The following is a 26,481-nucleotide window of genomic DNA, read 5'->3' on the forward strand; positions in this document are numbered from 1 at the left end:
TGATACATATCCAAATGCAGCAAGACCTGCTAACATTCAGGTTCAGGCTGACAAAGGATTCAGAAAAGATTTACAAGGATGTTGTCAGGGTTGGAGGGTTTGAGCGATAGGGAGAGGCTGAATAGGCTGGGGTTGTTTCCCCTGGTGCTTCGGAGGCTGACGGGAGACCTAATAGAAGTTAATAAAATTAAGAAGGACATGAATAGGGTAAATAGACAAGGTTTTTTCTCTGGGGTAGAGGAATTCAGAACTAGAGGGCATAGGTTTAGGGTGAGAGGGGCAACATTTTTTCACACAGAGGGTGGTATCCGTATGGAATGAGCTGCCAGAGGAAGTTGTGGAGGTTGATACAATTGCAACATTTAAAAGGCATCTGGGTGGATACAAGATTAGAATGGGTTTAGAGGGATGTTGCCAAATGCTGGCAAATGGGACTAGATTAGGTGAGGATATCTTGTCAGCATGGAAGAGTTGGACTGAAGGGTCTACTTCTGGGCTGTACATCTATGAGTCTAAGTGACGAATACATTTGTGTCACACCAGCGCGAACAATGGCCATCTCCAACATGAGAGAATCCGACCGTCACTCTTTGACATTCAATGATATTAACATCCAGGGGGATGTTGACCAAAACTGAACTGAACTAAATGAGTCACATGAACATTCACCTCTTGAATCCCCAAAGCTGTTCATGATCTGCAAAGCTCAAGTCAGGAGTATGGTGGAATACTGCCCATTTGTTGTGGTTCTGTTCGCTGAGCTGGGAATTTGTGTTGCAAACGTTTCATCCCCTGTCTAGGTGACATCCTCAGTGCTTGGGAGCCTCCTGTGAAGCGCTTCTGTGATCTTTCCTCCGGCATTTGTAGTGGTTTGAATCTGTCGCTTCCGGTTGTCAGTTCCGGCTGTCCGCTGCAGTGGCCGGTATATTGGGTCCAGGTCGATGTGCTTATTGATTGAATCGAGATGAGTGCAGCTCCAAAGACTCTCAAGAAATCCTGACAAAATCCCAACACAAAGTTGCCCATCTACAAGGTGCACTGCAGAAATTCTCCAGAGGTCCTTAGATAGCAACTTCCAATACATGCTGGCCAGCCATTTTGGGAAGGCAAATCTTAGCAGGGCTTATACACTTAATGGAAAGGAATGGGAGCGTTGCTGAACAAAGAGACCTTGGAGTGCAGGTTCATAGCTCCTTGAAAGTGGAGTCGCAGGTAGATAGGATGGTGAAGAAGGCGTTTGGTATGCTTTCCTTTATTGGTCAGAGTATTGACTGCAGGAGTTGGGAGGTCATGTTGTGGCTGTACAGGACATTGATTAGACTACTGTTGGAATATTGCGTGCAATACCCACAAATGAATAAAATAAAACAATTGATCCCTGGGATGCTGAGGTTTCTGAGGATGAGATTCTGAGTAAATGGCACCTATATTTTTGGAGTTTCTAATAATGATCTCATTGAGCAAGATAAGATTCAGAAAAGGGTTAATAAGGTAGATGTTGTGAAAGTGGTTTCCACTGGTTAGCGAAGCTAATGGTGGGGACATAGTCAAGGGATACAGGATGGATCATTAAGAAACCGTGCACAGGATTGGGGGAAGGGCAGCACCAACGGTGGTGAGTACGACTTAAACCTGGGATTTTGCAGCCTCAGGGAATGAAAGGATATAGAGGAAAGTGGGGTTGCAGCCTAAAGGCAGCCTTTACCATCTTAGGTGCAATAGGCTGTATTGAACAATGGCGCATACAGCACAAGAACAGGCCTTTTGGCCCTCCAGGCCTGTGCCGATCATCCTGCCTCAATTCAACTAAAAAACAAACCTGCTCTTATTTGATTCATTTCCCACTATTCCCTCCCTATTCATGTAATTATCCAGACCTCACACACTTGATTGAATTTTTTGGGGAAATAACAAAGAGGATTGATGAGGGCAGAGCAGTAGATGTGATCTATATGGACTTCAGTAAGGCGTTTGAGAAGGTTCCCCATGGGAGACTGATTAGCAAGGTTAGATCTCATGGAATACAGGAGAACTAGCCATTTGGATACAGAACTGGCTCAAAGGTAGATGACAGAGGGTGGTGGTGGAGGGTTGTTTTTCAGACTGGAGGCCTGTGACCAGCAGAGTGCCACAAGGATCGGTGCTGGATCCTTTATTTTTTATCATTTATATAAATGATTTGGATGCGAGCATAAGAGGTACAGTTGGTAAGTTTGCAGATGACACCAAAATTGGAGGTATAGTGGACAGCGAAGAGGGTTACCTCTGATTACAACAGGATCTGGACCAGATGGGCCAATGGGCTGAGAAGTGGCAGATAAAGTTTAATTCAGATAAATGCGAGATGCTGCATTTTGGGAAGGCAAATCTTAGCAGGGCTTATACACTTAATGGAAAGGAATGGAAGCGTTGCTGAACAAAGAGACCTTGGAGTGCAGGTTCATAGCTCCTTGAAAGTGGAGTCACAGGTAGATAGGATGGTGAAGAAGGCGTTTGGTATGCTTTCCTTTATTGGTCAGAGTATTGAGTACAGGAGTTGGGAGGTCATGTTGTGGCTGTACAGGACATTGATTAGACCACCTTTGGAATATTTCGTGCAATTCTGGACTCCTTCTGTAATTTGAATGGGAGAGGATACAATCGGAAGTGACAATATTCCAGTTGAATAAAGGAAACTATGGAGCTATGAGGGAGGAGCTATCCAAAGTTCAATGGTGCAATACCTTAGCAGGGATGACAGTGGAGGAACAATGCAGGGATTTCTGGGTATAATGCAGAAAATGCAGGATCAGTTCATTCCAAAAAGGAAGAAAGATCCTAAGAGGAGGCAGGGGTGGCTGACGAGGGAAGTTATGAAACATATAAAGTCAAAAGAGAAAAAGTAATAACATAGCAAAGATAAGTGGGAAAACGGAGGACTGGGAAACTTTTAAAGAACAACAGAGGATTACTAAGAAGGAAATACACAGAGAAAAAATGAGGTACGAAGGTAAACTGGCCAAAAATATAAAGGAGGTTAGTAAAAGCATTTTTAGGTATGTGAAAGGAAAAAAAATGGTTAATACTAAAATTGAGCCCTTGAAGACAGAAACAGGTGAATATATTATGGGGAACAAAGAAATGACAGAAGAGTTGAATTGGTACTTCAGATCTGTGTTCACTGGGGAAGACGCAAGCAAACTCCCAGAGGTAACAGTGGCTGAAGGACCTGAACTGATGGGAATTTATATTTGCCAGGAATTGGTGTTGGAGAGACTGTTAGGTCTGAAGGCTGATAAGTCCCGGGACCTGATGATCTACATCCCAGGGTACTGAAGGAGGTGGCTCGAGAAATCGTGGATGCGTTGGTGATCATTTTCCAATGTTCTATACATTCAGGATCAGTTCCAGCGGATTGGAGGGTGGCTAATGTTGTCCCACTTCTTAAGAAAGGAGGGAAAGAGAAATCAGTGAATTATAGACCAGTTAGTCTGACCTCAGTGGTGGGAAAGGTGCTGGAGTCAATTATAAAGGATGAAATTACGACACATCTGGATAGCAGTAACAGAGTCATCTTGGATTTATGAAGAGGAAATCATGCTTGATTAATCTTTTGGAATTTTTTTGAGGATGTAACTCTGAAGATGGACAAGGGAGATCCAGCAGATGTAGTGTACCTGGACTTTCAGAAAGCCTTTGATAAAGTCCCACATCGGAGGTTAGTGAGCAAAATTAGGGTGCATGGTATTGGGGGCAAAATAATGACTTGAAAATTGGTTGGCTGATAGGAAACAAAGTGTAGTGATAAATGGCTCCCTTTCGGAATGGCAGGCGGTGACTAATGGGGTACCGGAGGGATCAGTGCTGGGACCGCAGCTTTTTGATGATGGTATTAAAAGTAATATTAGCAAATTTGCTGATGATACAAAGCTGAGTGGCAGGGTGAAATGTGAGGAGGATGTTAGGAGATTACAGGGTGACCTGGATAGGTTAGGTGAGTGGACAGATTCATGGCAGATGCAGTTTAATGTGGATAAACGTGTGGTTATCCAATTTAGTGGCAAGAACAGGAAAGCAGATTACTACCTAAATGGAGTTAAGTTAGGTAAGGGGGCAGGACAACGAGATCTAGGTGTTCTTGAACATCAGTCAATGAAAGCAAGCATTGAGGTATAGCAGGCAGTGAAGAAAGCTAACAGTATGCTGGCCTTCATAACAAGAGGAATTGAGTATAGAAGCAAAGAGGTTCTTCTGCAGCTGTACAGGGCCCTGGTGGGACCGTACCTGGAATATTGTGTGCAGTTTTGGTCTCCAAATTTAAGGAAAGACATTCTGGCTATTGAGGGAGAACAGCGTAGGTTCACGAGGTCAATTCCTGGAATGGCAGGACTATCTTAGGTTGAAAGATTGGAGCGACTGGGCTTGTATATCCTTGAGTTTAGAAGGCTGAGAGGGGATTTGATTGCGACGTATAAGATTATTAAAGGATTGGACACTCTGGAGGCAGGTAGCATGTTTCCACTGATGGGTGAGTCCTGAACCAGAGGACACAGTTTAAAAATAAGCAGTAGGCCACTTAGAACAGAGTTGAGGAGAAACGTCTTCACCCAGAGAATGGTGAGTGTGTGGAATGCTCTGCCCCAGAAGGCTGTGGAGGCCACGTCTCTGGATACTTTCAAGAAAGAGTTGGATCGAGCTCTTAAGGATAGTGGAATCAAGGGTTATAGGGATAAGGCAGGAACAGGATACTGATTGAGGAATGATCAGCCATGATCATAATGAATGGTGGTGCTGGCTCAAAGGGCAGAATGGCCTACTCCTGAACCTATTGTCTATTGCCTTCCTATTGGAAAGATGTTGAAAGGGTTCAGAAAAGATTTACAAGGATACTGCTAGGGTTGGAGGATTTGAGCTACAGGGAGAGGCTGAACAGGTTTTGGTTGCTTTCCCTGGAGCGTCAGAGGCTGAGGGGTGACCTTATAGAGGTTTACAAAATTATGAGGGGCATGGATAGGGTAAATAGGCAAAGTCTTTTCCCTGGGGTCAGGGAGTCCAGAACTAGAGGGCATAGGTTTAGGGTGAGAGGAGAAAGATAAAAAAAACAGACATACGGGGCAACTTTTTCACACAGAGGGTGGTACGTGTATGGAATGAGCTGCCAGAGGAAGTGGTGGAGGCTAGTAGAATTGCAACATTTAAGAGGCATTTGGATGGGTATATGAATAGGAAGGGTTTGGAGGGATATGGGCCGGGTGCTGGCAGGTGGGACTAGATTGGGTTGGGATATCTGGTCGGCATGGACGGGTTGGACCGAAGGGTCTGCTTCCATGCTGTACATCTCTATGACTCTATGACTCGTGAATGTCACCAATGTGTCGGCTTCCACCACTTCTGGCAGTGCGTTCCAGGCTCCTACCACTTTCTTTGTGAAAAACTTCCTTCACACATCTCTGCTCAGCTTCCCCCCTCTCACCTTCAACCTGTGTCCCCAAGTAATTGAAACTTCAACTCTGGGAAAAGGTCTCTGACTATCCCCCTTATCTACACCTCTCATAAAGTTGTAAGCCTCTATCGGGTCGCCTCTTTGCCACCAACTTTCCAGTGAGAACAATCCTAGTTTTTTTTAACCTTTCCTCACAGCCAATGCCCTCGAGACCAGGCAACCTCCTGGTGAACATTCTCTGCACTCTCTCCAAATCTTCCACATCCTTCAGTATAGTCCATTGCTGCTCCAATTCCTTGTGTTTTTGTGAAATGGACTAATTCGCAAAGTGCTTTACTGAAACAGCAATCAAATATAATCTGACATTGAACCACACCAGGGGGCTACATGGATAGGTGAGCCAATGTTTCGCTAATCACTTTTAATGAGGAGAGCATTAAATGTAGGGAAGCAGAAAGGTGGAAAACTTCAGAGCTTGTCATCCAGACAGCTAAAGGCAAGTCTGTCAATGGTGCAGTCATTCAAATCAGATCTGCGCAATATGCAGATTCAGAGATGTGCAGAGATTCATGAGGATTGCAGAGATTGGAGAAGCTAGGGAGGGGAAAAAGAACATGGAGTGATTTGAAAACAAGAGAGAACCTTTTAAAATGGAGGCAGCCTGTAGGGTCAGTGGTTAGCACTGCTACCTCACAGTGCCAGGAGCCTAAGTGTAATCCCACCCTCAGATAATAGTCTGTGTGGAGCTTGCACAGTCTCCCCGTGTCTGCATGGGTTGATTCTGGGTACTTTGGAATGCTCCCACAGTCCAAAGATGTGTCAGTCAGTTGGATTGACCATGGTGGGATGTCCAAGCTCGGTGGATTGACCATGGGAAATGCAGGGTTACAGGGAAAGGGTAGGTCTTGGTGGGAGCTCTTCAGAAGGTTGATGTGCACTTGATGGGTTGAATGGCCTGTTTCCACACTGTAGGAGTTCTGTGATAGACATTCACGGCCTAGCAGTCAGCGCACATCAGCAACCTCAGGCACAATGAGTGAACAGAACTCGATGCAGGCAAAAAGACCTGCGTTTGTACAGCAGCCTTCACTTTCCCAGGACAGAGCAAAGTGCTTCATGATCAGTTAGTAATTTTTCAAGTAATGTAGAAACATATTTCCAGATTTTGCAGTGCGACATTCAATAAAGGCAACCCCCTCTACTTTTACATTTATTTATAGTCTGTGGATGTCTCTGGCTGGTCCCAAGCCATCAATAATTGCCCCTTGAGAAGGTAGTGGTGAGCTACTTTCTTGAACTGCTGCAGTTTGTCTGCTGTAGGGAGATCCAGAATGCCAGTAAGGAGGGAATTCCAGGATTTTGACCAAGTGACAGTGAAGGAACGGCGATATATTTCCAAGTCAGGATGGTGAGCAGTTTGCGGGTGGTGGTGTACCTGCTGCCCTTGATCTCTTAGATGGAAGTGTGCGTGTGTTTGGAAAATGCTTTCTAATTTAATGGACCTTCTCTATAATGTTTCCAGTGCAATTATTAACAGTGGTATGTAATGCCAGTTGTTGTTTTAGTCACTGATTCTGACTACTCACCATTGATGTTTGCACAACTTCGAACCAGCGGAGAATGCCAGGCATCTTGTAGGCTGTAGTGAATGTGGTCCTCTCAATCCACATGGACTGTTGGAAAGAGAAGAGCACGGGTGCATGATTAAATCAGTTCTGCAGTCAAACAAGTCGCCGATATCTCACAGACAATGCAGAGCATGACAGGAAGAGGGGTTTCAGTTATACAGACAGGTCAGGGTTGCTAGTATTTTCACACAGTCATCAGATATGGGCATCCCCAGTGACCCTTGAAAGACTGTGAGACTGTGAGACGGTTTCAGATGCAATTTCAGAGTCAACCATAGGGGCAGCACGGTGGCACAGTGGTTAGCACTGCTGCCTCACAGCGCCAGAGACCCGGGTTCAATTCCCACCTCAGGCGACTGACTGTGTGGAGTTTGCACGGTCTCCCCGTGTCTGCGTGGGTTTCCTCCGGGTGCTCCGGTTTCCTCCCACCGTCCAAAGATGTGCGGGTCAGGTGAATTGGCCATGCTAAATTGCCCCTAGTGTTAGGTAAGGGGTAACTGTTGGGGTATGGGTGAGTTGCGCTTCGGCGGGTCGGTGTGGACTTGTTGGGCTGAAGGGCCTGTTTCCACACTGTAAGTAATCTAATCTGTAACTCCTCAGTGGATCCCTATAGTGCAGACAGAGGTCAGTCGACCCACTGAGTCTCCACTGACCTTCTGAAAAGCATCCTGCCATCCCTCATCTCATCCCTGCATTTCTTATGTCTAATCCACTTAGCCACCACATCCTGGACATGATGGACAACTTATCATGGCTAATCCACCTAACCTGCACATCTTTGGGAGGTTCCCAAGCAAACATGGGGAGAACGTGCAAATTCCACACAGACAGTGATCCCGAGGATTGGGATCGAATCCGGGTCCCTGGTGCTGTGAGGCGGCAGTACTAACCACTGTGCCCGAGACCTCAACTTGTAGGCCTAAGAATGGCTGTTTTCTTCACCCAGAAGTGAAACAAATAAGCTTTTACGCTAACCTGGTTGTTTCAAGGCCACTATTGCTCTGTCTGATTAATTATTTTAAGCTTTATTAATTATTTGAATTTACATTACTGCGTCAAACTTAGAGTCATAGAGATGTACAGCATGGAAACAGACCCTTCGGTCCAACTTGTCCACGCCGACCAGATATCCCAACCCAACCTAATCCCACCTGCCAGCATCCGGCCCATATCCCTCCAAACCCTTCCTATTCATATACCCATCCAAATGCCTCTAAAATGTTGCAATTGTACCAGCCTCCACCACTTCCTCTGGCAGCTCGAGCTCTAGACTTGTGCCCTATGAGCATTAGCTCAGGCTGCTGAGTCATTCTTCCTATAGTGTTGGCATTATATCATTGTCCTCTAGACCCCAGAGAGGACAGCTCCAGAAATAGGGCTGGAGAGTGGGACTAGCTGGATGGCTCTTTCGGGAGCCAGTACAGACACAATGGATCGATTGGCCTCCTTCTACTGCTCAGAAGAGACTTGCAGAAATGATAAAAATCATGAGGAACCCGGATGAATTAGACAGGGAGAAATTATTCATAGAAAAGTTGGGCTCCAACTGAAGGTGATTACTAAGAGACATGGGCAAAGGTCACATGAGGAAAAGCTTTTGTCCATAGTGAGCACCCGGATTTGAATGCAGTGCTCGAGAGTATAGCAGAGGCACTCAAACCATGGTTCTCAAAAGGGAGGTTGACAAGCCTGAAGAAAACAATTGCTGGTTCATCAGTGAAATAGCAGAAGAATGGGACAAGCCAATGAGAACCAGAGCAGATACAATGACCTCCTTCCCATCTAGCCAACTATTTGAGAACTTTCCTTCCACCTTAGTTGCTCCATCTTTTTTTCCACGATTTCACCAAAATCTACCTCAGTCCAGATTGAGCAGGAAAGTGGAATTGAATCAATCCTCCGCTGCCCTGTTGTTATTAACATGAGGTCCTGGGGGGAAAGCAGAAATGTGGATCCACCTTCAGGCCTGAGGCCTACAGGAACCTGTCATTAAAGAGGGACAGCTCTGCTTCTCTCCTTGACCTTACTTGAAGAGGGTGGAGCCTCTGTCCTCACAAGGACATCTGAGACCTTCAACTCAAGGCAACCGTTTGGTGTTTTCAATTGCTGGCCCTATAATTACTGAATTTCAGGCTTAAGATCAAGGATGCCCAGTGCAGAGTGTTCAGCACTGCCCTGAGTAGATAGGTGATGCCAGTACAAGTGATCTTAAGGGTTGGTTAGCTCAGTTGGCTGGAAGGCTGGTTTGTGCCAGCATGGGCTCCCACACTTGACAGGGGCCAACATGATGGTCCCACTTTTTTGACCTTGCCCCTCACCTCAAGTGGGGTGAGCCTCAGGTTAAACCATCACCAGTCATCCCTCAAGTGAGAGATAGAACCATAAAACTGTAAGAAATAGGAACAGGAGTAGGCCTCTCAATCCTGTTCTGCCATTCAATAGGATCCTGGCTGATCCAATTTCCCTCATTTCTTGCTCTTTCTGTATAACCCTTCATTCCCCAACTGATCAAGGATCTATCTCTCTCAGCCTTAAATACACACAAGGACTCTGACCCCACAGCTCTTTGTGACAATGAGTTCCAAAGACTCACAACCGTCTGAGAGAAGGAATTCTTCCTCATCCCACTCTTCAATTGGCGCCCCTTTATTCTGAGACTATGCCCCTCCGGTCCCAGACTCCCCAGTGAGGGGAAACATCCTCTCAGCATTGACCCTGTCAAGCCCATGAAGAATCCCATATGCTTCAAAGAGATCACCTTTCACAGACTCCCCCCCACCCCCCCCCCCAACAATCCAAAGATGTGCCAGGTTCATTGGATTGGCTATGGGAAATGCAGGGTTACAGGGGTAGGGTCGAGAGGTGAGGCTGGATGGGGTGCTCTTCGGACGCTTGGTTTGGACTCGATGGGCCGAATGGCCTGCTTCTACACTGTGGAGATTCTATGAAGATCAGGAGATCTTGCAGAAGCCCTGAAGCAATATTTGAGGCCCCAGTGTGAACAGAAGATAAACTCTTATTTAAGTAATTTCTTTTTATGCTTATTGTAACTCAAAAGGGCTCTGAACTGTGGTGACAAAATACTTTTCATGTATCTTCAAGACATGGGCGGCAATAAATAGATCATTTGCTCAGTTATTAACACAGGGGCTTGCTGTGCACAAATTAACTTCCACTTTCCTCGCATTACAACAAGGACTAAACTTCAGAAAATACTCTGAAGAGCTCTGAGAGGTCCTGGGGTCATGATGGAAGGCGCTGAGTCATTACAAGTTTATCTCTGAAGTGAAACACTCCAGAACAGAGGAGTGTGAAGTTTTCAGTTGCAGAAACAAGAGTGAACCACTGGGTGGAGCACACGCACTGTTACACAGGGCTGAAAGTAATGGTGATTTGCTTTTGACTATTCCCAGAGCGTTGGGGATAAGCTAACTCAGTTGGCTAGATGACTTGATTATGAGCGAGAGACCAGAGCTGATAGTACAGGTTTAAAGTTTACACTGGCTCCTGAAGACCTATCCCCACACTTATGGAGTGATTCCTCTTGACCTAGACATACCAATCGTCATCCGCTGCACCCGATGTGGCCTCCGCTACATTGGGGAGACGGGCCGCTTACTTGCGGAACGCTTCAGAGAACACCTCAGGGACGCCCGGACCAACCAACTCAACCACCCCGTGGCTCAACACTTTAACTCTCCCTCCCACTCCACCGAGGACATGCAGGTCCTTGGACTCCTCCACCGGCAAAACATAACAACACGACGGTTGGAGGAAGAGCGCCTCATCTTCCGCCTGGGAACCCTCCAACCACAAGGGATGAACTCAGATTTCTCCAGTTTCCTCATTTCCCCTCCCCCCACCTTGTCTCAGTCGGTTCCCTCAACTCAGCACCGCCCTCCTAACCTGCAATCTTCTTCCTGACCTCTCCGCCCCCACCCCACTCCGGCCTATCACCCTCACCTTGACCTCCTTCCACCTATCACATCTCCATCACCCCTCCCCCAAGTCCCTCCTCCCTACCTTTTATCTTAGCCTGCCTGGCACCCTCTCCTCATTCCTGATGAAGGGCTTATGCCCGAAACGTCGAATTTCCTGTTCCTTGGATGCTGCCTGACCTGCTGTGCTTTAACCAGCAACACATTTTCAACATACCAATCGTTTCTCTCTAATGAGGAAATGACTGTGGCTCCATACAGTTCTGAAGAAGGATTACACCTGAAACATCGACTTCTCTACCCCCTGTTGCTGCCTGGCTTGCTGAGTTCTTCCAGCCACCTGCTTGTCTACTTGGGATTCCAGCATCTGAAGTGTTTTTGTCTCCATAGTTGCACTGCTATAGGACTGGTGGGAGCTGGTTAAAACAGTGCATACAGTGGATGTAATATCTCAGCAACTGTATTTATCCAATTTTGGACCCTTCCTGATGTTAATCATTGATCCAAATGGCAGCTCTGCTTTCAGATGCATAATTCCTAAGCTGAGGAATTTCCTCTTCACTATCTTTCTTTCCCATTTTAAACCTAAAACCAGCCAAGCTTATGTTCATCTGCTCAAATAACTTTTCAAGTGACCCTTGTTAAATTTGCAGATGCACCGTGAATTGCATTTGAGACGTGAGGCAAAGTTGAGGGTGCTATATAAATGCAAGGTGCTTTGGTTGTTGGATGATAGTCAAAACCTACCCCATTCTTTTTCCCTCTTTACACTAGACCAAGTCAATTAGCAACCTTGCCTTATTATCTTACTAGTCAGCTTGGAGGGGAACTTGCAGGTCTTCCCATTGCTGCTTTTCTACCTCTTAGTTAGCTCAATTGGCTGGATCTGCAACCAGGCAAAGCACCTCTGGATTTTATCTGGAGTTAGACATGTATATGTTTTTCTTTATTCGCTCTGTGGAATGTGGGTGTCACTGGCTGGGCCAGTGTTTATTGCCTTCCTCTAGTCGTTCCTTTGAGAAGGTGGTGGTGAGCTGCCTTCTTGAACTGCTGCATTCCATCTGCCTTGGGTTGACCCACAATGCTGTCAGGGTGAGAATCCCAGGACTTTGACCCAGTGACGATAAAGGAACGGTGACAAATTTCCAAGTCAAGATGGTGAGTGGCTTGGAGGGGAGCTTGCAAAGGGTGGTGCTTCCCATGCGGCTTTTGTACTTCTTGGTTAGCTCAGTTGGCTGGATGTGGTCACCTCCTCAGCCTCTCCCCCTACCCAGGATGTGCTGACCTTCAGGTTGAACCATCACCAGTCATCTCCATCTCTCTGATAAGACAATGGTGACTTCACCTTACTTCGAGATGGTTGAGGGTTTAGAAGATGCTATCTGAGGATGCTTGGTAAATTTCTTCAGTGCATCTTGTAGATAGGACACACCGCTGCTACTAAGCGTCGATGGTGGAGGGAGTGGATGCTTGTGGATGTGGTTCCAATCAAGTGAGCTGCTTTGTCCTGGATCTTGAGTGTTGTTGGAGCTGCTCCCATCCAGGCAAGTGGGGAGTATTCCAGCACGTGTGCTCCACCCAGTGGTTCACTCTTGTTTCTGCAACTTATAACTTCATGATCCTCTGTTCTGGAGTGTTTCACTTCAGAGACAAACTTGTAATGATGTAGTACCTTTCATTACGACCCCAGGACCTCTCAGAGCTCTCAGAGCCAATGGAGTATTTTCTTAAGTTTAGTCCTTGTTGTAATGCGAGGAAGTCAATTTGTGTACAGCAAGCCCTTACAACAGCAATATGTTAATGACTGAGTGAATGATTCCATCACACTCCTGGCTTGTGCCTTGCAGATGGTGGACAGGCTTTGGGGAGTCAGGAGGTAAGTTACTCAATGCAGTATTTCTAGCTTCTGACCTGCTCTTGTAGCCATTGTGTATATGCAATGGGTCCAGTTGAACTTCCAGTCAATTTTAATTCCAGGATGTTGATCATTATTCCAATCTCCCTTAGAGATAAGAGGAAACTCCCTTTGAACACATCTCTGCCAGGAGTGGGAGGCCCGTTCAGGAAGAATTGTCCATTGATTCAGTCAGCTATGAGGCCCTCCTTTCCTATGTCCTGATGTTAATGCTCACCTGATGTAATGACTTCACCTGATGAAGGAGCAGCATTCCGAAAGCTTGCAATTTCAAATAAACCTGTTGGGCTATAACCTGGTGTCGTGCGACTTCTGTCTTTGTCAATAGACAATAGACAGTAGACAATTGGTGCAGGAGTAGGCCATTCTGCCCTTCGAGCCTGCACCACCATTCAATATGATCATGGCTGATCATCCTTAATCAGTATCCAGTTCCTGCCTTATCTCCATAACCCTTGATTCCACAATCCTTGAAAGCTCTATCCAACTCTTTCTTAAGTGAATCCAGAGACTGGGCCTCCACTGCCCTCTGGGGCAGAGCATTCCACACAGCCACCACTCTCTGGGTGAAGAAGTTTCTCCTCATCTTTGTTCTAATGGTATACCCTGTATTTTTAAGCTGTGTCCTCTGGTTCGCCACTTACCAATCAGCAGAAACACGGTTCCTGCCTCCAGAGTATCCAATCCTTTAATAATCTTATATGTCTCAATCATATCCCCGCTCAGTCTTCTAAACTCAAGGGTATACGAGCCTAGTCGCTCCAGTATTTCACTGTAAGGTAGTCCCAGTCCAACGCCAGCACCTAAACCTGATGTTAATGTTGTTTGAGCAGTAGGAGAGAGTGAGGGTCTACTAATATTTGAGGGTCTTTGATGGGTTGGTTGCTGAGTAGGGGTTGCCTGTGGAAACCAATGGTGATGGAACACCTTAGGAACCATCCCAAAGGTTGGGCGGTATGATGGTTTGGTGGTTAGCACTGCTGCCTCAGAGCGGATTCGATTCCAGCCTCGGGCAACTGTCTATGTGGAGTTAGCACATTCTCCCTGTGTCTGCGTGGGTTTCCTCCAAGTGCTCTGGTTTCCTCCCACAGTCCAAAGATGTGCAGGTTAGGTGAATTGGCCGTTCTAAATTACCCAGAGTGTTCAGGGACGTGGGGGTTAGATGCATTAGTCAGGGGTAAATATAGGATAATAGGGTAGGAGAATGGTGTGGGTGGGTTACTCACTGGAAGGTCACTTGTTGGGCCGAAGGGCCTGTTCCCACACTGTAGGGATTCTATTCTATGCTTTATGAACATCCAGAACATTCCTATTGGCTGGAATTAAGTTTGGTGAGGGGGAAGGTGGTCTCCCACAACTGGACTGCACATTTGATGCTTACAGGTGCAAACGTTCTCACATCATTACGAATACTTAATAATTCAATTCGAACACTCTGAAAACTGGTGTTACCCTCTGGCTCTCAAGACTGTTATAAGTATTTCATGATTCTTTCCCAGCCTCTTGCAAGACTGTCAGCTGCGAAAATTGTAGGCGTAAAGGCTAACATATTTAAATACTTTCACTTTACATCACGGATTATTAACATTTACTGATTGCGATTTTTCACACCTCTGTCTTTTGCCCCCTATGGCACTCTGGGGCAGGGCAGGTAGTGCAGGACAGAAGCTGACGGGGAGTAGCAGGCTGAATGGGTGACCCTAGGCCGCAGTGAAAGGGTTAACACCGAGGGCCTTGCTCACAAGGATTAATTAACGGCTCTTCGGCAGGTGCCAACATGATATTCCTGGGGATCTGTAAGCAGCGCGGAGTGAAAATCATTAACAGAAGCACATTTTCATGAGGGGCAAGTGTTTCAGAGAGCATCCCTGGTGTGATGGTGTTCAGTGAAAAGCTGCCGAATATGATAGAATCAAAGTGTTTGATCAGCGAAACAGCAGCGTGGGCTCTGTCCTCTTAATGAGCTCTGTTGTTGCAGCATTGGAAAACAAACAGAATAGATGTGGAGCGTACCACTTAAGATGCAATCAGCCTCAAACAGCCAGAGTTATCAGGAAAGCGGAGGAGTGCTCGGAATGGTTAGAGTTTTAGGCCCTTCAGCCCCTCAGTCTGTTCCGCCCTTCAAGATTATGTTTGATTTGCTACGTCAAGCTTGCTTTTCTGACATTTTCTTTTAAAAGTCCTTTGTTGATGGAATGAGAGCCTGGCTGAAAATGTGTTGCTGGTCAAAGCACAGCAGGCCAGGCAGCATCTCAGGAATAGGGATTTCGACATTTCGAGCATAAGCCCTTCATCAGGAATGAGAGAGAGTAGCCAAGCAGGCTAAGATAAAAGGTAGATGACCTGGGGGGTGCAGTGAGGGAGAGACTCACTGAAATCCTTGTAGAGGGAGGAAGAGAGCTTCTTCAAGGAAGGCAACCTTGCAAGAGGATTCGCAGTAGGTTAAAATCTTCGAGTAAAAAATTAGGTCTGCAGATGCTGGAGATCACAGAAGCTCTCTTCCTCCCTCTACAAGGATTTCAGTGAGTCTCTCTCTCACTGCACCCCCCAGGTCATCTACCTTTTATCTTAGCCTGCTTGGCTACTCTCTCTCATTCCTGATGAAGGGCTTATGCTCGAAACGTCGAATTCCCTATTCCTGAGATGCTGCCTGGCCTGCTGTGCTTTGACCAGCAACACATTTTCAGGAATGAGAGCCTGGCTAATATTGCTCATTCCTCTAAGGGTGGGGGTGAGCTGCCTCTTTGAACTACTGCAGTCCCCGTGTTGTACGGAACAGTGCTGCTAGCATGGGGGTTTCAGAGACTTGACCCAGCATCACTGTAGGAATACCAATGTGAGGATTGTGAGTGGCTTGTAGATGATGGTGTTGGTAGATGGGAGAAGCCATGGGTTTGGTTGGTGCTGTTAGAGGAGCCTTGATGAGTTACTGCAGTGCTTCTCGTCAGTAGCGAAGATAATGAATGTTGAGGGTGATGAATAGGATGCCAATCATTTAACCAGATTTGGCAACTCAAGGCTAGGCATCCATTAGGTGCTAAGGACCATCAGCAGCTTCTAGTGTTCTTGGAGTTGCACTCAGCCAGGGAGGCAAAGAGTGTAGCAGCATATTCCTATCTTGTGTCTTATAGGTTGTGGACAGCACTGGGGAGGTAAGTTACTTGCTAGATGGACAACAGAGCTGGCTTCCAGAGGTGAGGCGAGAGTGACACCTCTTGGTTGCATTCAACCGAGTGTGGCATCAAGGGTCCCGAGCAAAACTGGAATCAGTGGACATTCCTGGTACAAAGGAAGATAGTTGTGGTTCTTGGAGTTCAGTCACCTCAGCTCCAGGCCATTTCTGAGGAGTTCCTCAGGTTAGTGTCCTACACCCAATCATCTTCAGCTGCTTCATCAATGACCTTCCCTTCATCATAAGGTCAGAAGTGGGATGTTCGCCGATGATTGCCCAATGTTCAGCACCATTCGTGACTCCTCAGGTACAGCAGCAATCCACATTCAAATTTCCCCGCATTTGGCCCATGTTTCTGTAACCTTTCCTATTCACATACCCATCCAGATGCCTTTTAAATGTTGTAATTGTACACATCTCCACCACTTCCTCTGGCAGCTCATTCCATACATGCACCACCCTCTGTGTGAAAAAGTTGCCCCTTAGGTCCCTTTTAAATCTTTCCCCTCTCACTCTAAATCTGTGCCCTTTAGTTCTCGACTCCCCCACCCAGGGAAAAGACCTTGTTTATTTATCCTATCCAAGCCCCTCATGATTTTATAAACCTCTATAAGGTCACCCCTCAGCCTCTGACGCTCCAGAGAAAACAGCCCCAACCTGTTTAGCCTCTCCCTATATTTCAAATTCTCCAACCCTGGCAACATCCTTGTAAATCTTTTCTGAACCCTTTCAAGTTTCACAACATCTTTCTGTTAGGAGGGAGGCCAGAATTGCACAAAAAAAAAATGCTGTTGAAATAGAGGAAATGTGGGATTCCATTTCAGCTCTACCAATTGGCGATGGAATAACCCTTATAAAGACTTAATGAAAGGCAGGAACTCCAATCTCCTTTCTTCTGATGAAGAGTCAGGTATCAAACAGCCGAGAGATCAGTAGCTTTCTTGATGACTGCTACATGGTAAGAAGTTGGGCTACACTGGCCGTGGAAATACGATGTTCATGTCCACTCTAGTGGTTTGACCTCAGAATTCAGACAGCTGCTTCCCTGAAGTACTGAGGGTACCGAGATAATTAAATTCAAGACCTGTCTACCCTCTCAAATCACCATCAAAACATCAGTCATCCTGAAGGAGAGTGAAGAAGTTCTCCCCGGTGCCCAGCACCAACATTTATCCCTCAAACTAAGTCATTGAAGCCAAATGTCTAGTCATAATGACATTGCTGTTCATGGGATCTTGCTGAGCTCAAATGGGTTGTTGTGTATTACAGCAGTGAAAAGACTACACTGGCTTTAAAGCATAATCAGAGAAACAAGCTGCATAAATGCCAACCTTATCTTTCATTGACTAAGATGGATGGACGCTGCATAGGCAGAAAAATCTAACAACGATTCTCCCAAATTAAACACAGTGCAAAGAATCAGTGGCTCGAATGGACTACACCAAATTATGATTCCAAGGTAATAGATAAAGAGGTACTTACAGCAAATTCATTGTCAGGGTCCTTCGGCCCCCGTCTGATTGGTCTAGAGTAGCTGAACTTCGAAACATTATTAGCTTTGAAGAAGCTGAGGGGTGTAAGGGACAAACAAACATGTGAGACAAAAGCAAGAGATGCACTTGAAGACTCTGACTCTCAGCTGAATTATGTTTCCTCAATTTTAACAATACTTGATCCCCCGTTGTTTAACGGCTGTTTTTAATCCTTGCCCCTGAAAAATAGTGCACGTGTTGGAGTACAGAAACCACATTTAATACGTAGTTTTCAGTTTCAGTTATTAATTGAAGAATGCAGAAAAGATTTACTGGTATGCTCCCTGAACTGAAAGGTTTGAGTTATAAGGAGAGGTTGGATAGGCAGGGACTATTTTCCGTGGAGAATACGAGGCTGACGGGTGACTTTATAGAGGTCTAAAAATATCATAAGAGGTGTAGATAAGGGAGATAGTCAACAGTTTATCCCCATGGTAGAAGAGTCTAAAACTAGAGGGCACAGGTTTAAGGGAAGGGGGAGAGATACAAAAGAGTCCCCAAGAGCGATTGTTTCACACAGAGGGTGATAAGTGTCTGAAACAGGCTGCCTGAGGAAATGGTGGAAGCAAATACATTTTTGTCATTTACGAATCATTTGGACAGCTACACTACTACACAACTACACGCCATATGATGGAGACATATGGACCAAACTCCCAAAATGGGAGCAGGTTAATTGTGAAAACTGAGCAGCATGGACAGTTGGGCCAAAAGGCCTGTTTCCATGCTGGACACCTCTATGACTGTATGACCAATGAGCCTAGGCCAGCCAATTGCACCCTTGACTTTAGACAAAGGTGAAATGACCTGACTAAACTTTAGGCTCCTGCTTTCCATCCTTCTCTTGACCGCCCCCATGACCACATGGTTTCATGGGAAAATGGGGGCATAGACATGACAGGAAGCATCTTGTCCCAGTGATCCAACCATGCTGAGTGTATGGCAGTATTAACTGACCTCGCCTACCACTTCCATTTGACATAACTTGTCAGCTGCAGTGGAGAACTTACCCTACGATCTGCTCCGGGACATTCTTGTTGTGAAACTGTGGCTGTTCACCCAGGATTGGCTGCACAGTGAAGCACTGAACGACTGTTGGCACGGATTGCAGTGAAGGAAGTGAACACAAGGGGGCAGCACCATTGTAGCTGCGCCGAGGGAAAGGAGAAAGAGTCAGTTCGAAAGGTGGAGGATCCCGAAGAAGCAAGGTGGAGGCGAACGGGGCTTTCAGCAGCTGCTATAACTCTGCTGTATCAAGTATCTGAGGCCTCAGCCACTCCAGTAATACTTTCTCCGCAAAGTCAGTAGGTTCAGGTTAGATCCGAACAAACAATAGACAATAGAAAATAGACAATAGGTGCAGGAGTAGGCCATTCTGCCCTTCGCGCCTGCACCACCATTCAATATGATCATAGCTGATCATCCTTAATCAGTATCCTGTTCCTGCCTTATCTCCATAACCCTTGATTCCACTATCTTTGAAAGCTCTATCCAACTCTTTCTTAAATGAATCCAGAGACTGGGCCTCCACTGCTCTCTGGGGCAGAGCATTCCACACAGCCACCACTCTCTGGGTGAAGAAGTTTCTCCTCATTTCTGTACTAAATGGTCTACCCCGTATTTTTAAGCTGTGTCCTCTAGTTCGGCACTCACCCATCAGCGGAAACATGTTTCCTGTCTCCAGAATGTCCAATCCTTTAATAATCTTATATGTCTCAATCAGATCCCCTCTCAGCCTTCTAAACTCAAGGGTATACAAGCCCAGTTGCTCCAGTCTTTCAGCGTAAGGTAGTCTCGCCATTCCAGGAATTGACCTTGTGAACCTACGCTGCACTCCCTCAATAGCCAGAATGTCTTTCCTCAAATTTGGAGACCAGAACTGCACTGGACCAGTACTCCAGGTGTGGTCTCACCAAGGCCCTGTACAGCTGCAGAAGAACCTCTCTGTTTCTATACTCAATTACTCTTGTTATGAAGGCCAGCATGCTATTAGCCTTCTTCACTACCTGCTGTACCTGCATGCTTACCTTCATTGACTGGTGTACAAGAACACCCAGATCCCTCTGTACTGCCCCTTTACCTAAATTGATTCCATTTAGGTAGTAATCTGCCTTCCTGTTCTTGCCACCAAAGTGGATAACCATACATTTATCCACATTAAACTGCATCTGAAATGCATCTGACCACTCACCTAACCTGTCCAGGTCACCCTGTAATCTCCTAACATCCTCCTCACATTTCACCCTGCCACCCAGCTTAGTATCATCAGTAAATTTGCTAATGTTATTACTAATACCATCTTCTATATCATTAACATATATTGTAAAAAGCTGTGGTCCCAGCACGGATCCCTGCGGTACCCCACTGGTCACTGCCTGCCAAACCCTCCAGCACATGTCTGAAGGAGTGCAGCACTATCAGCAGGGCTGTATGTTTGGAAAAGTTTTGACTTGAAGCTTCATCTGGCCTCTCAGAGAGTATGCGAGAACAGACTCGAGGGGCAGAACGGCCTGCTGCTGCTCTTATATTCCTATAAATTATAGCAGAGCTCGGGAGATCTCCCCAGTGTATTAATCTAGAAAACAATCCCTGAACTGCTTCCCATACAGTTAAATTATTGCGTAAATAGTAAATACTGTAGACAGTTCTCCAGATATGGTCTCACTGTGTAACTGAAACATCATCTCCCGATTCTTGTATTCAATTTCTCTCATAATAAGTGGTAACTATTGGCTATCCTAATTACCTATTGCATCTGTATATTAACCTTTTGCAACTCAGGACTGAGAACCTTGGTTTCTGAGTTCAGCACTCTCACACTACCTCACTAACATGTTGGCTTTTTAGATTTTCCTGCTAAAGTCGACAATTTTTCTCACATTTTATCCCATTTCCCAGATCTTTGCCCAAACACTCAACCTATCTTTAATCCTTTGTAGTTTCCTTATTTCATCTCCACAATTTACCTTTCCTCCATAATTTTGAGTCATGAGCAAAGACACCTTTGGTCCTTTCATCAAAGTCATTTATATGAATTGTAAAATGTTGAGCGGTCCCAGCACAGACCCTTTTGCACACTATTCGTTACATCTATCCAATCAAAAACAAAGAGACCCATTTAGGTCTCTTTGCCTGTCAGCTCACTAATCTTCCAATCATGCCCATTACACCAAGAGGCTTTATTTTCCACATTAAGTTTTATTGTGACATCTGATTAAATACCGTTTGGAAACCTAAGGACAGTACACCCATTGCTTCTCCTTATTCACAAGGCAAAGGCGAGGACTCCAGATGATGGAAACCAGAGTTTAGATTAGAGTGGTGCTGGAAAAGCACAGCAGGTCAGGCAGCATCCTAAGAGCAGGAAAATCATAGTTTCGGGCAAAAGCCCTTCATCAGGAATAGACGAAGGGCTTTTGCCGGAAACGTTGATTTTCTTGCTCCTCCGATGCTGCCCGACCTGCTGTGCTTTTTCAGCACCACTCTAATCTAAACTCTCCTTATTCACAGCATGTTAATTCTTAATGAACTCCAACAAATTGGTTAAACGCGAGATCCCCTTTAACAAAATCAAGCTTTGTCTTACCACCTTGAGTTCTGTTTTCTGTGTGCCCTGTTATAAAATTTTGAACAATTGCTTTGAACATTTCCCACGCTTCGTTCTCATTTTACCCCAGACCATTAATCGTATCCTGTCCACGTTCCCTGCTCTCTATGCACTTTGACCCCTCTGAGTGTCTCAGCTAAAAGGATACATTGTCCAGGAGAGTTCTTGATCTCATCCCCAGGGGGCGATGTTGTTTTCATCAACTCTGCGTTTGGAAACTGCGTTAGCAGCATATGTTCGAAATCCTCCCTCCGTTCGTATTCCTTTCCCCGGTGAATGAAGACCTTGTTCTGAAAGGGCAAGGACAGCAGAAGATTAAGGCAAAAATAATAATGTGCATCTATACAGCACCATTAATGAGGCAAAACGTCCCAGAGCATTTTGGAGGAATGTATATTCTATATTGCCCCTCTGACACCCTCCTGACATTCAGTTAACAAGACCCATGGGGAGATTTGAAGATCTGAGAACCAAAAAAGAAACACAAAATTAATCCCTGGGATCAGAAATATTGTCTGCATTGATTCTTACCCTCCACATGAACAAGTAGTTTTAGACCCAAATGCAAAGGCTGGTGCACAGGAACTAGTTAGTCAGCTCGAATACTCATGTGAGGTCTTACTCAAACCACTTCTCTATAATTACCTCTTCCAACACTGCATCCACACATTTGTTATTACCATCTACCTCACCCATACATCAAGCCACTTGTTCAGTGCATTAATGCTATCTGCCTCAATGTTTCCACATAGCAGCAAGCTCCATGTATTCCCATCATGTTCTTAAAATGAGAGAGTTTTCTTTTAAGAACTGTTGATGAACATTATTGAATGATTTAACTTTAGTAACTGACTGGCAAGGCCTTGGTGAAGCCAGTGAAAGGTCGGGATTGGCTGACTGTTGCACCTTCTTCTCCTTAGAAAGCCACTTCCTGTAGACAAAACTGACCTACCCTCCAGGAATATACAACAAAAAAATGGTGAAAAACTGACTGCAATACGTGTCTTATTGAGCAGATGTCCTAATGTTAAGACGATGAATGCCCTTCCCAATTTGCATAGGTGCGCTATCGAGAGCATTCTGTCTGGATGTATCACTACCTGGTATGGCAACTGTACCGTTCAAAATCACAGAGAGTGGTGAACTCGGCCCAGACAATCACAAAGGCTAGCCTCCCATTTAGAGAATCGATCTACCAGGCCCACTGTCAAGGAAAGGCCGCCAGCATTCTCAAAGATCCATCCCACTTTGGCAATGTTTTTCTACAACCTCTACCATCAGGGAGAAGGTACAGAAGCCTGAACACACACACACACACACACACACACACACACACACACAACAGTTTCTACCCTACTGTTGTTAGAATACTGAATGGACTCACAAACTCTTAACATTCACCTGTACCTGTGTTTTTGTTTTTCCCGCTGTTTACCTATTATTTACTATTTATGCTACTTAACTCTGTGATCTGCCTGTATTGCTCACAAGACAAAGCTTTTCACTGTGCCTCAGTACACGTGACAATAAATTCAATTCAATTGACTTGGGAAAACACATTGATTCTCAGGCTCAATTCTCCTGGGATTGACATAATAATTAATGATTTACATGTCCGTTGGTATCAAATTAGCAGAAGACACTGATCAGGGAGAGCTACTATCTATTGCAAACAAGTAAATTCGGAGGGTACGGGATAGGCTGGGGCATGGGTCTGGGTAGGATGCTCTTTGGAGCAGCGGTGGGGACTCAATGGGCTGAATTGCCTGTTTCCATTTTGTAGACATTCTATGATTCTATAATTCTTATCACGAGTGAACAGCTTTGATCCATTAACATGTGGCTCTATTTGTTAAAACTTAAACCCCCTGTTATAAAATCTCCACATATGGACCAACTCAGACACACAATGGGTGGAGTGAAAAATTGATAATCACAGTTTAATAGCACCAGTTTACAGGGTCTGTGTAGATTTTCCTTTCACCAGGACTTTCTGTTCCCCAATCACCCCAATCTCTGGTACTTTGTTACTTCCCTGGATGCGTAGTTTGATTGGTGCACTAGCGACACAACCTCTTTGTCACTAGTCAAAGGAAACAGCTTACAGTAGTTGGCAGAAAAAAGTTGGCTTTCTTCAGTCTTCTTTTAAGTTGCAGAGATGGACACGTGCACACATACACAGACACACTCTCACACACACTCAGACACACACTCTCAGACACACACACACTCACAGACACACATACACACGTGTGCCCACACACATACATACACACGTACACAGTCACACAGACACGCACATTCCCAATCTCCGCACCAACACTCCTCCCACCTCAAGTTCTTTGTCATTTACAAACACCTTCACCTAGTGCTTGAACAGATCACCAGTGTAAACAAGACACACAATGAGTCTCAGGAACTTGTTTTTACATTGCACACATTCCTTCCACAGTGTTCATAACATACATACATACATAGAATAGTACAGGACAGGAACAGGCCCTTTGGCCCATCATGTCTGCACCAATCATGTTACCATTCAAAACTAATTCCATCTGCCTGCACTCAATTCACATCCCTCTATTCAGATATCTGTCTAAATGCTCTTAAACATTGCTCTTGTATCTGCTCCTACCACCTTCTCTGGTAGCAAGTTCCAGGCACCTACCACCCCCGTAGGAAAAAAATATTTCCTTACACATCTCCTTTAAATTTTCACTCTCACCTTAAACCCATACCCCATATTTTTTGACATTTCTGCCCTGAGAAGACCATCCAACTATCCACCCTGTCCATAATATTATACACTTCTATCAGGTCGCCCTCCTCACCTTCCAAATCTGTCGTGAAAATGATTCAAGTTTGTCCAATCTCTCTCTATAGCTAATATACTTCAATCAGGAAACATCCTGGTAAATCTCTTCTGCACTATCTCCAAAGCCTCCATATCCTTCCTGTAGTGCGATGACCGAAACTGTACCATGTCAAGAAAATATTCAGCACTTTTCTTAGTATTTTTGCATAACATACTTATGCATATTTTACAAGGAATGTGATAAATGTTTTGACATTAAGAGCATCATGGGTAAGGAAAGAAAGGGGAATATGGCATTGAGATGAGATGTGATCATGCTGGGTGGAGCAGCAGAGTCATCTGGCCCAGTAGGCGACACTTGCTCCCAGTCTCTATAGTTATGCCACTTTAATTGCTCCAGACTCACACAGAAGTGCAAACTACTTCTGCTTTACCATCATTCCAACTGGCACCACAATGTATTCGGGAAAAGAAAAGATTTGCGTTTATATAGCACTTTGCAGAGACCAACACACATCACAAACCACCTCCAACCAATGGCGGTCTCGTCACCTGTAGCAAAGCAGGAAATTCAGCAGCCAGTGTTCACACAAATTGCAATGCTGCAACAACCAGATAATCTGTCTTTGTGATATTCATTGAGGGATAAATATTGTACAGGAATATTATGAATGTTGTCTAAACAATGTCAAGGGAGTGTTTACGTGCAACAAGCAAGCTGTTGGGGCCTTTGCTAAATGCCGCTGTCTAAAGGCAGCACCTCTGACAGAGGTGCATTCCCCAAATACTGCATGCCTTAACAGGAGCAATCGGGTGTTGGGGGAACAAGTTTCTTTGGGTTGAGGTCAGTTTACTTTCTTTGCCTTTCTCTGCATTTTATGAACTTGCTGGTAAATCCCCTCAGCTTGCCTGTCATTAAATTTCGTTTGATTCCTTTATCACTGAAGCATTACGAACACTCATGTATCAACCTTTCATTTGCCCAACAGCTTATTACGAGAGAGAGAGAAAAAAAAAATCACAGATCAGCTTCTGCTTTTTTTTCAAACTCTTGGTTCAACTCTAGGGATTAATGTCTGGGCTTTTGTACATTCAGGAGACTGATACTATCAGAAAAATATCATTACACAAAGATAGTTCTTGAAAAATCCATTAACAACCTGATGTTTCATTTGAATTTAAATATGCCTCTTCATTTTTCTTATTTCTAAAAGGACCCGAGATGTTTGTTTGACGGCAAACTCAATCCATCTCCAAAGCTCATTGATATGCAGCTCGATCAGTGACTGCAGTTTCTGCTTCTTTTCATTATTGTTTCCTCTTCACAATTTGTTCCTCATTTTCTCATTCCCTCGGCCCGTCTGCCAATTGAACGTTTCTCACGTCTCTCCTTGGGATACTGAGGGCAGACGTTGATGGATTAGGGACCTGTGTCAGCCCTTGAGGGAAAACCGAAAAGGATTTCTTTTCCACGTGGGCACCACAAAAAGGAGGGAGGGGGCATTTTCTGTGCAGACTGCTGGGGTGTGGGGGCGCGGTGGGGGGGGTGGAGGGGAGCGGTTTGAGGGAGTGATGCCTCTGACTGTGGGAGGTCGGGATGGTGTCATTTTCAGTGAAGGGGACGAGGTGTTTACCTGATCAAAGGAGTGGAGTGGTAGGACGTGATCAGGTATCCACAATTTGGGGGTAGGCAGGGTATTCAGTGTGTGTGTGTGTGCGTGTATGCATGTGTGTGTGTGTGTGTGACGTGTGTGTGTATTTGTGTGTATGCGGATGTGTGTGTAATGAGTGTGTGTGTATGCATGTGATATTTGTGTGTGTGTATGCACATGTTTGTGTGCGTGTGATGTATGTGCGTATTTGTGTGTGTATGTGTGTGTGTGTGTGTGTGATATTTGTGTATGCGCGTGTGAGTGCGTGATGTTTGCGTATATGCACGTGTGTGTGTGATGAGTGTGTGTGTATGTGTGTGTGATGTTTGTGTATGTGTGTGATGTGCGTGTATTTGTGTGTGTGTATGCACGTGTGTGTGATGTTTGTATGTGTGTGTGTGTGTGTGTGTTTGTTGGGTGGGGGGGGGTGGAGGCGAAGGTGGGACAGTGAGGTATTTTGCTGCTCTGACTGTAGCAGTTGCTTTCCACACTACAGCACCGATAGAGGGAGGTGCGCACACTGTGAATCTACACAGAAGGACTGCACAATTCAAGAAGGCAACTCAACACCACTGGGAGAAAGTGAGGACTGCAGACGCTGGAGTGTGGTGCTGGAAAACCCCAGCAGGTCAGGCAGCATCCGAGGAGCAGGAGAATCGCGCTTTGGGCATAAGCCCTTCATCGGGAATGTGGTAGGGAGAGGCGGGGGGTGGGGGGGGGGGGGGGGTTGGGGGATTAGGTGGAAAGAGGCTGAAGATAAATAGGAGGGTGAGGCTGGGGGAAGGTAGTTGGGAAGGTGC

General features: G+C 45.4%; 1 protein-coding gene across 2 annotated transcripts in view; it reads right to left on the reverse strand.

The window, feature by feature from the left end:
• Positions 1–26,481, reverse strand: part of LOC132824791 (dedicator of cytokinesis protein 2-like) — a 1,235,709-nt gene that overhangs the window by 21,649 nt on the left and 1,187,579 nt on the right. For both annotated transcript variants that reach the window (XM_060839646.1, XM_060839560.1), the window contains exons 41-44: positions 21,363–21,504; positions 18,618–18,699; positions 17,558–17,642; positions 7,009–7,095 (exon numbers count right to left, since the gene is read on the reverse strand). In XM_060839646.1, the coding sequence (XP_060695629.1) occupies positions 7,009–7,095; positions 17,558–17,642; positions 18,618–18,699; positions 21,363–21,504 (396 nt within the window). The remainder of the gene's footprint in view (positions 1–7,008; positions 7,096–17,557; positions 17,643–18,617; positions 18,700–21,362; positions 21,505–26,481) is intronic.

This window comes from Hemiscyllium ocellatum, chromosome 1 (assembly GCF_020745735.1).
Source record: "Hemiscyllium ocellatum isolate sHemOce1 chromosome 1, sHemOce1.pat.X.cur, whole genome shotgun sequence".
Lineage (NCBI taxonomy): Eukaryota > Metazoa > Chordata > Chondrichthyes > Orectolobiformes > Hemiscylliidae > Hemiscyllium > Hemiscyllium ocellatum.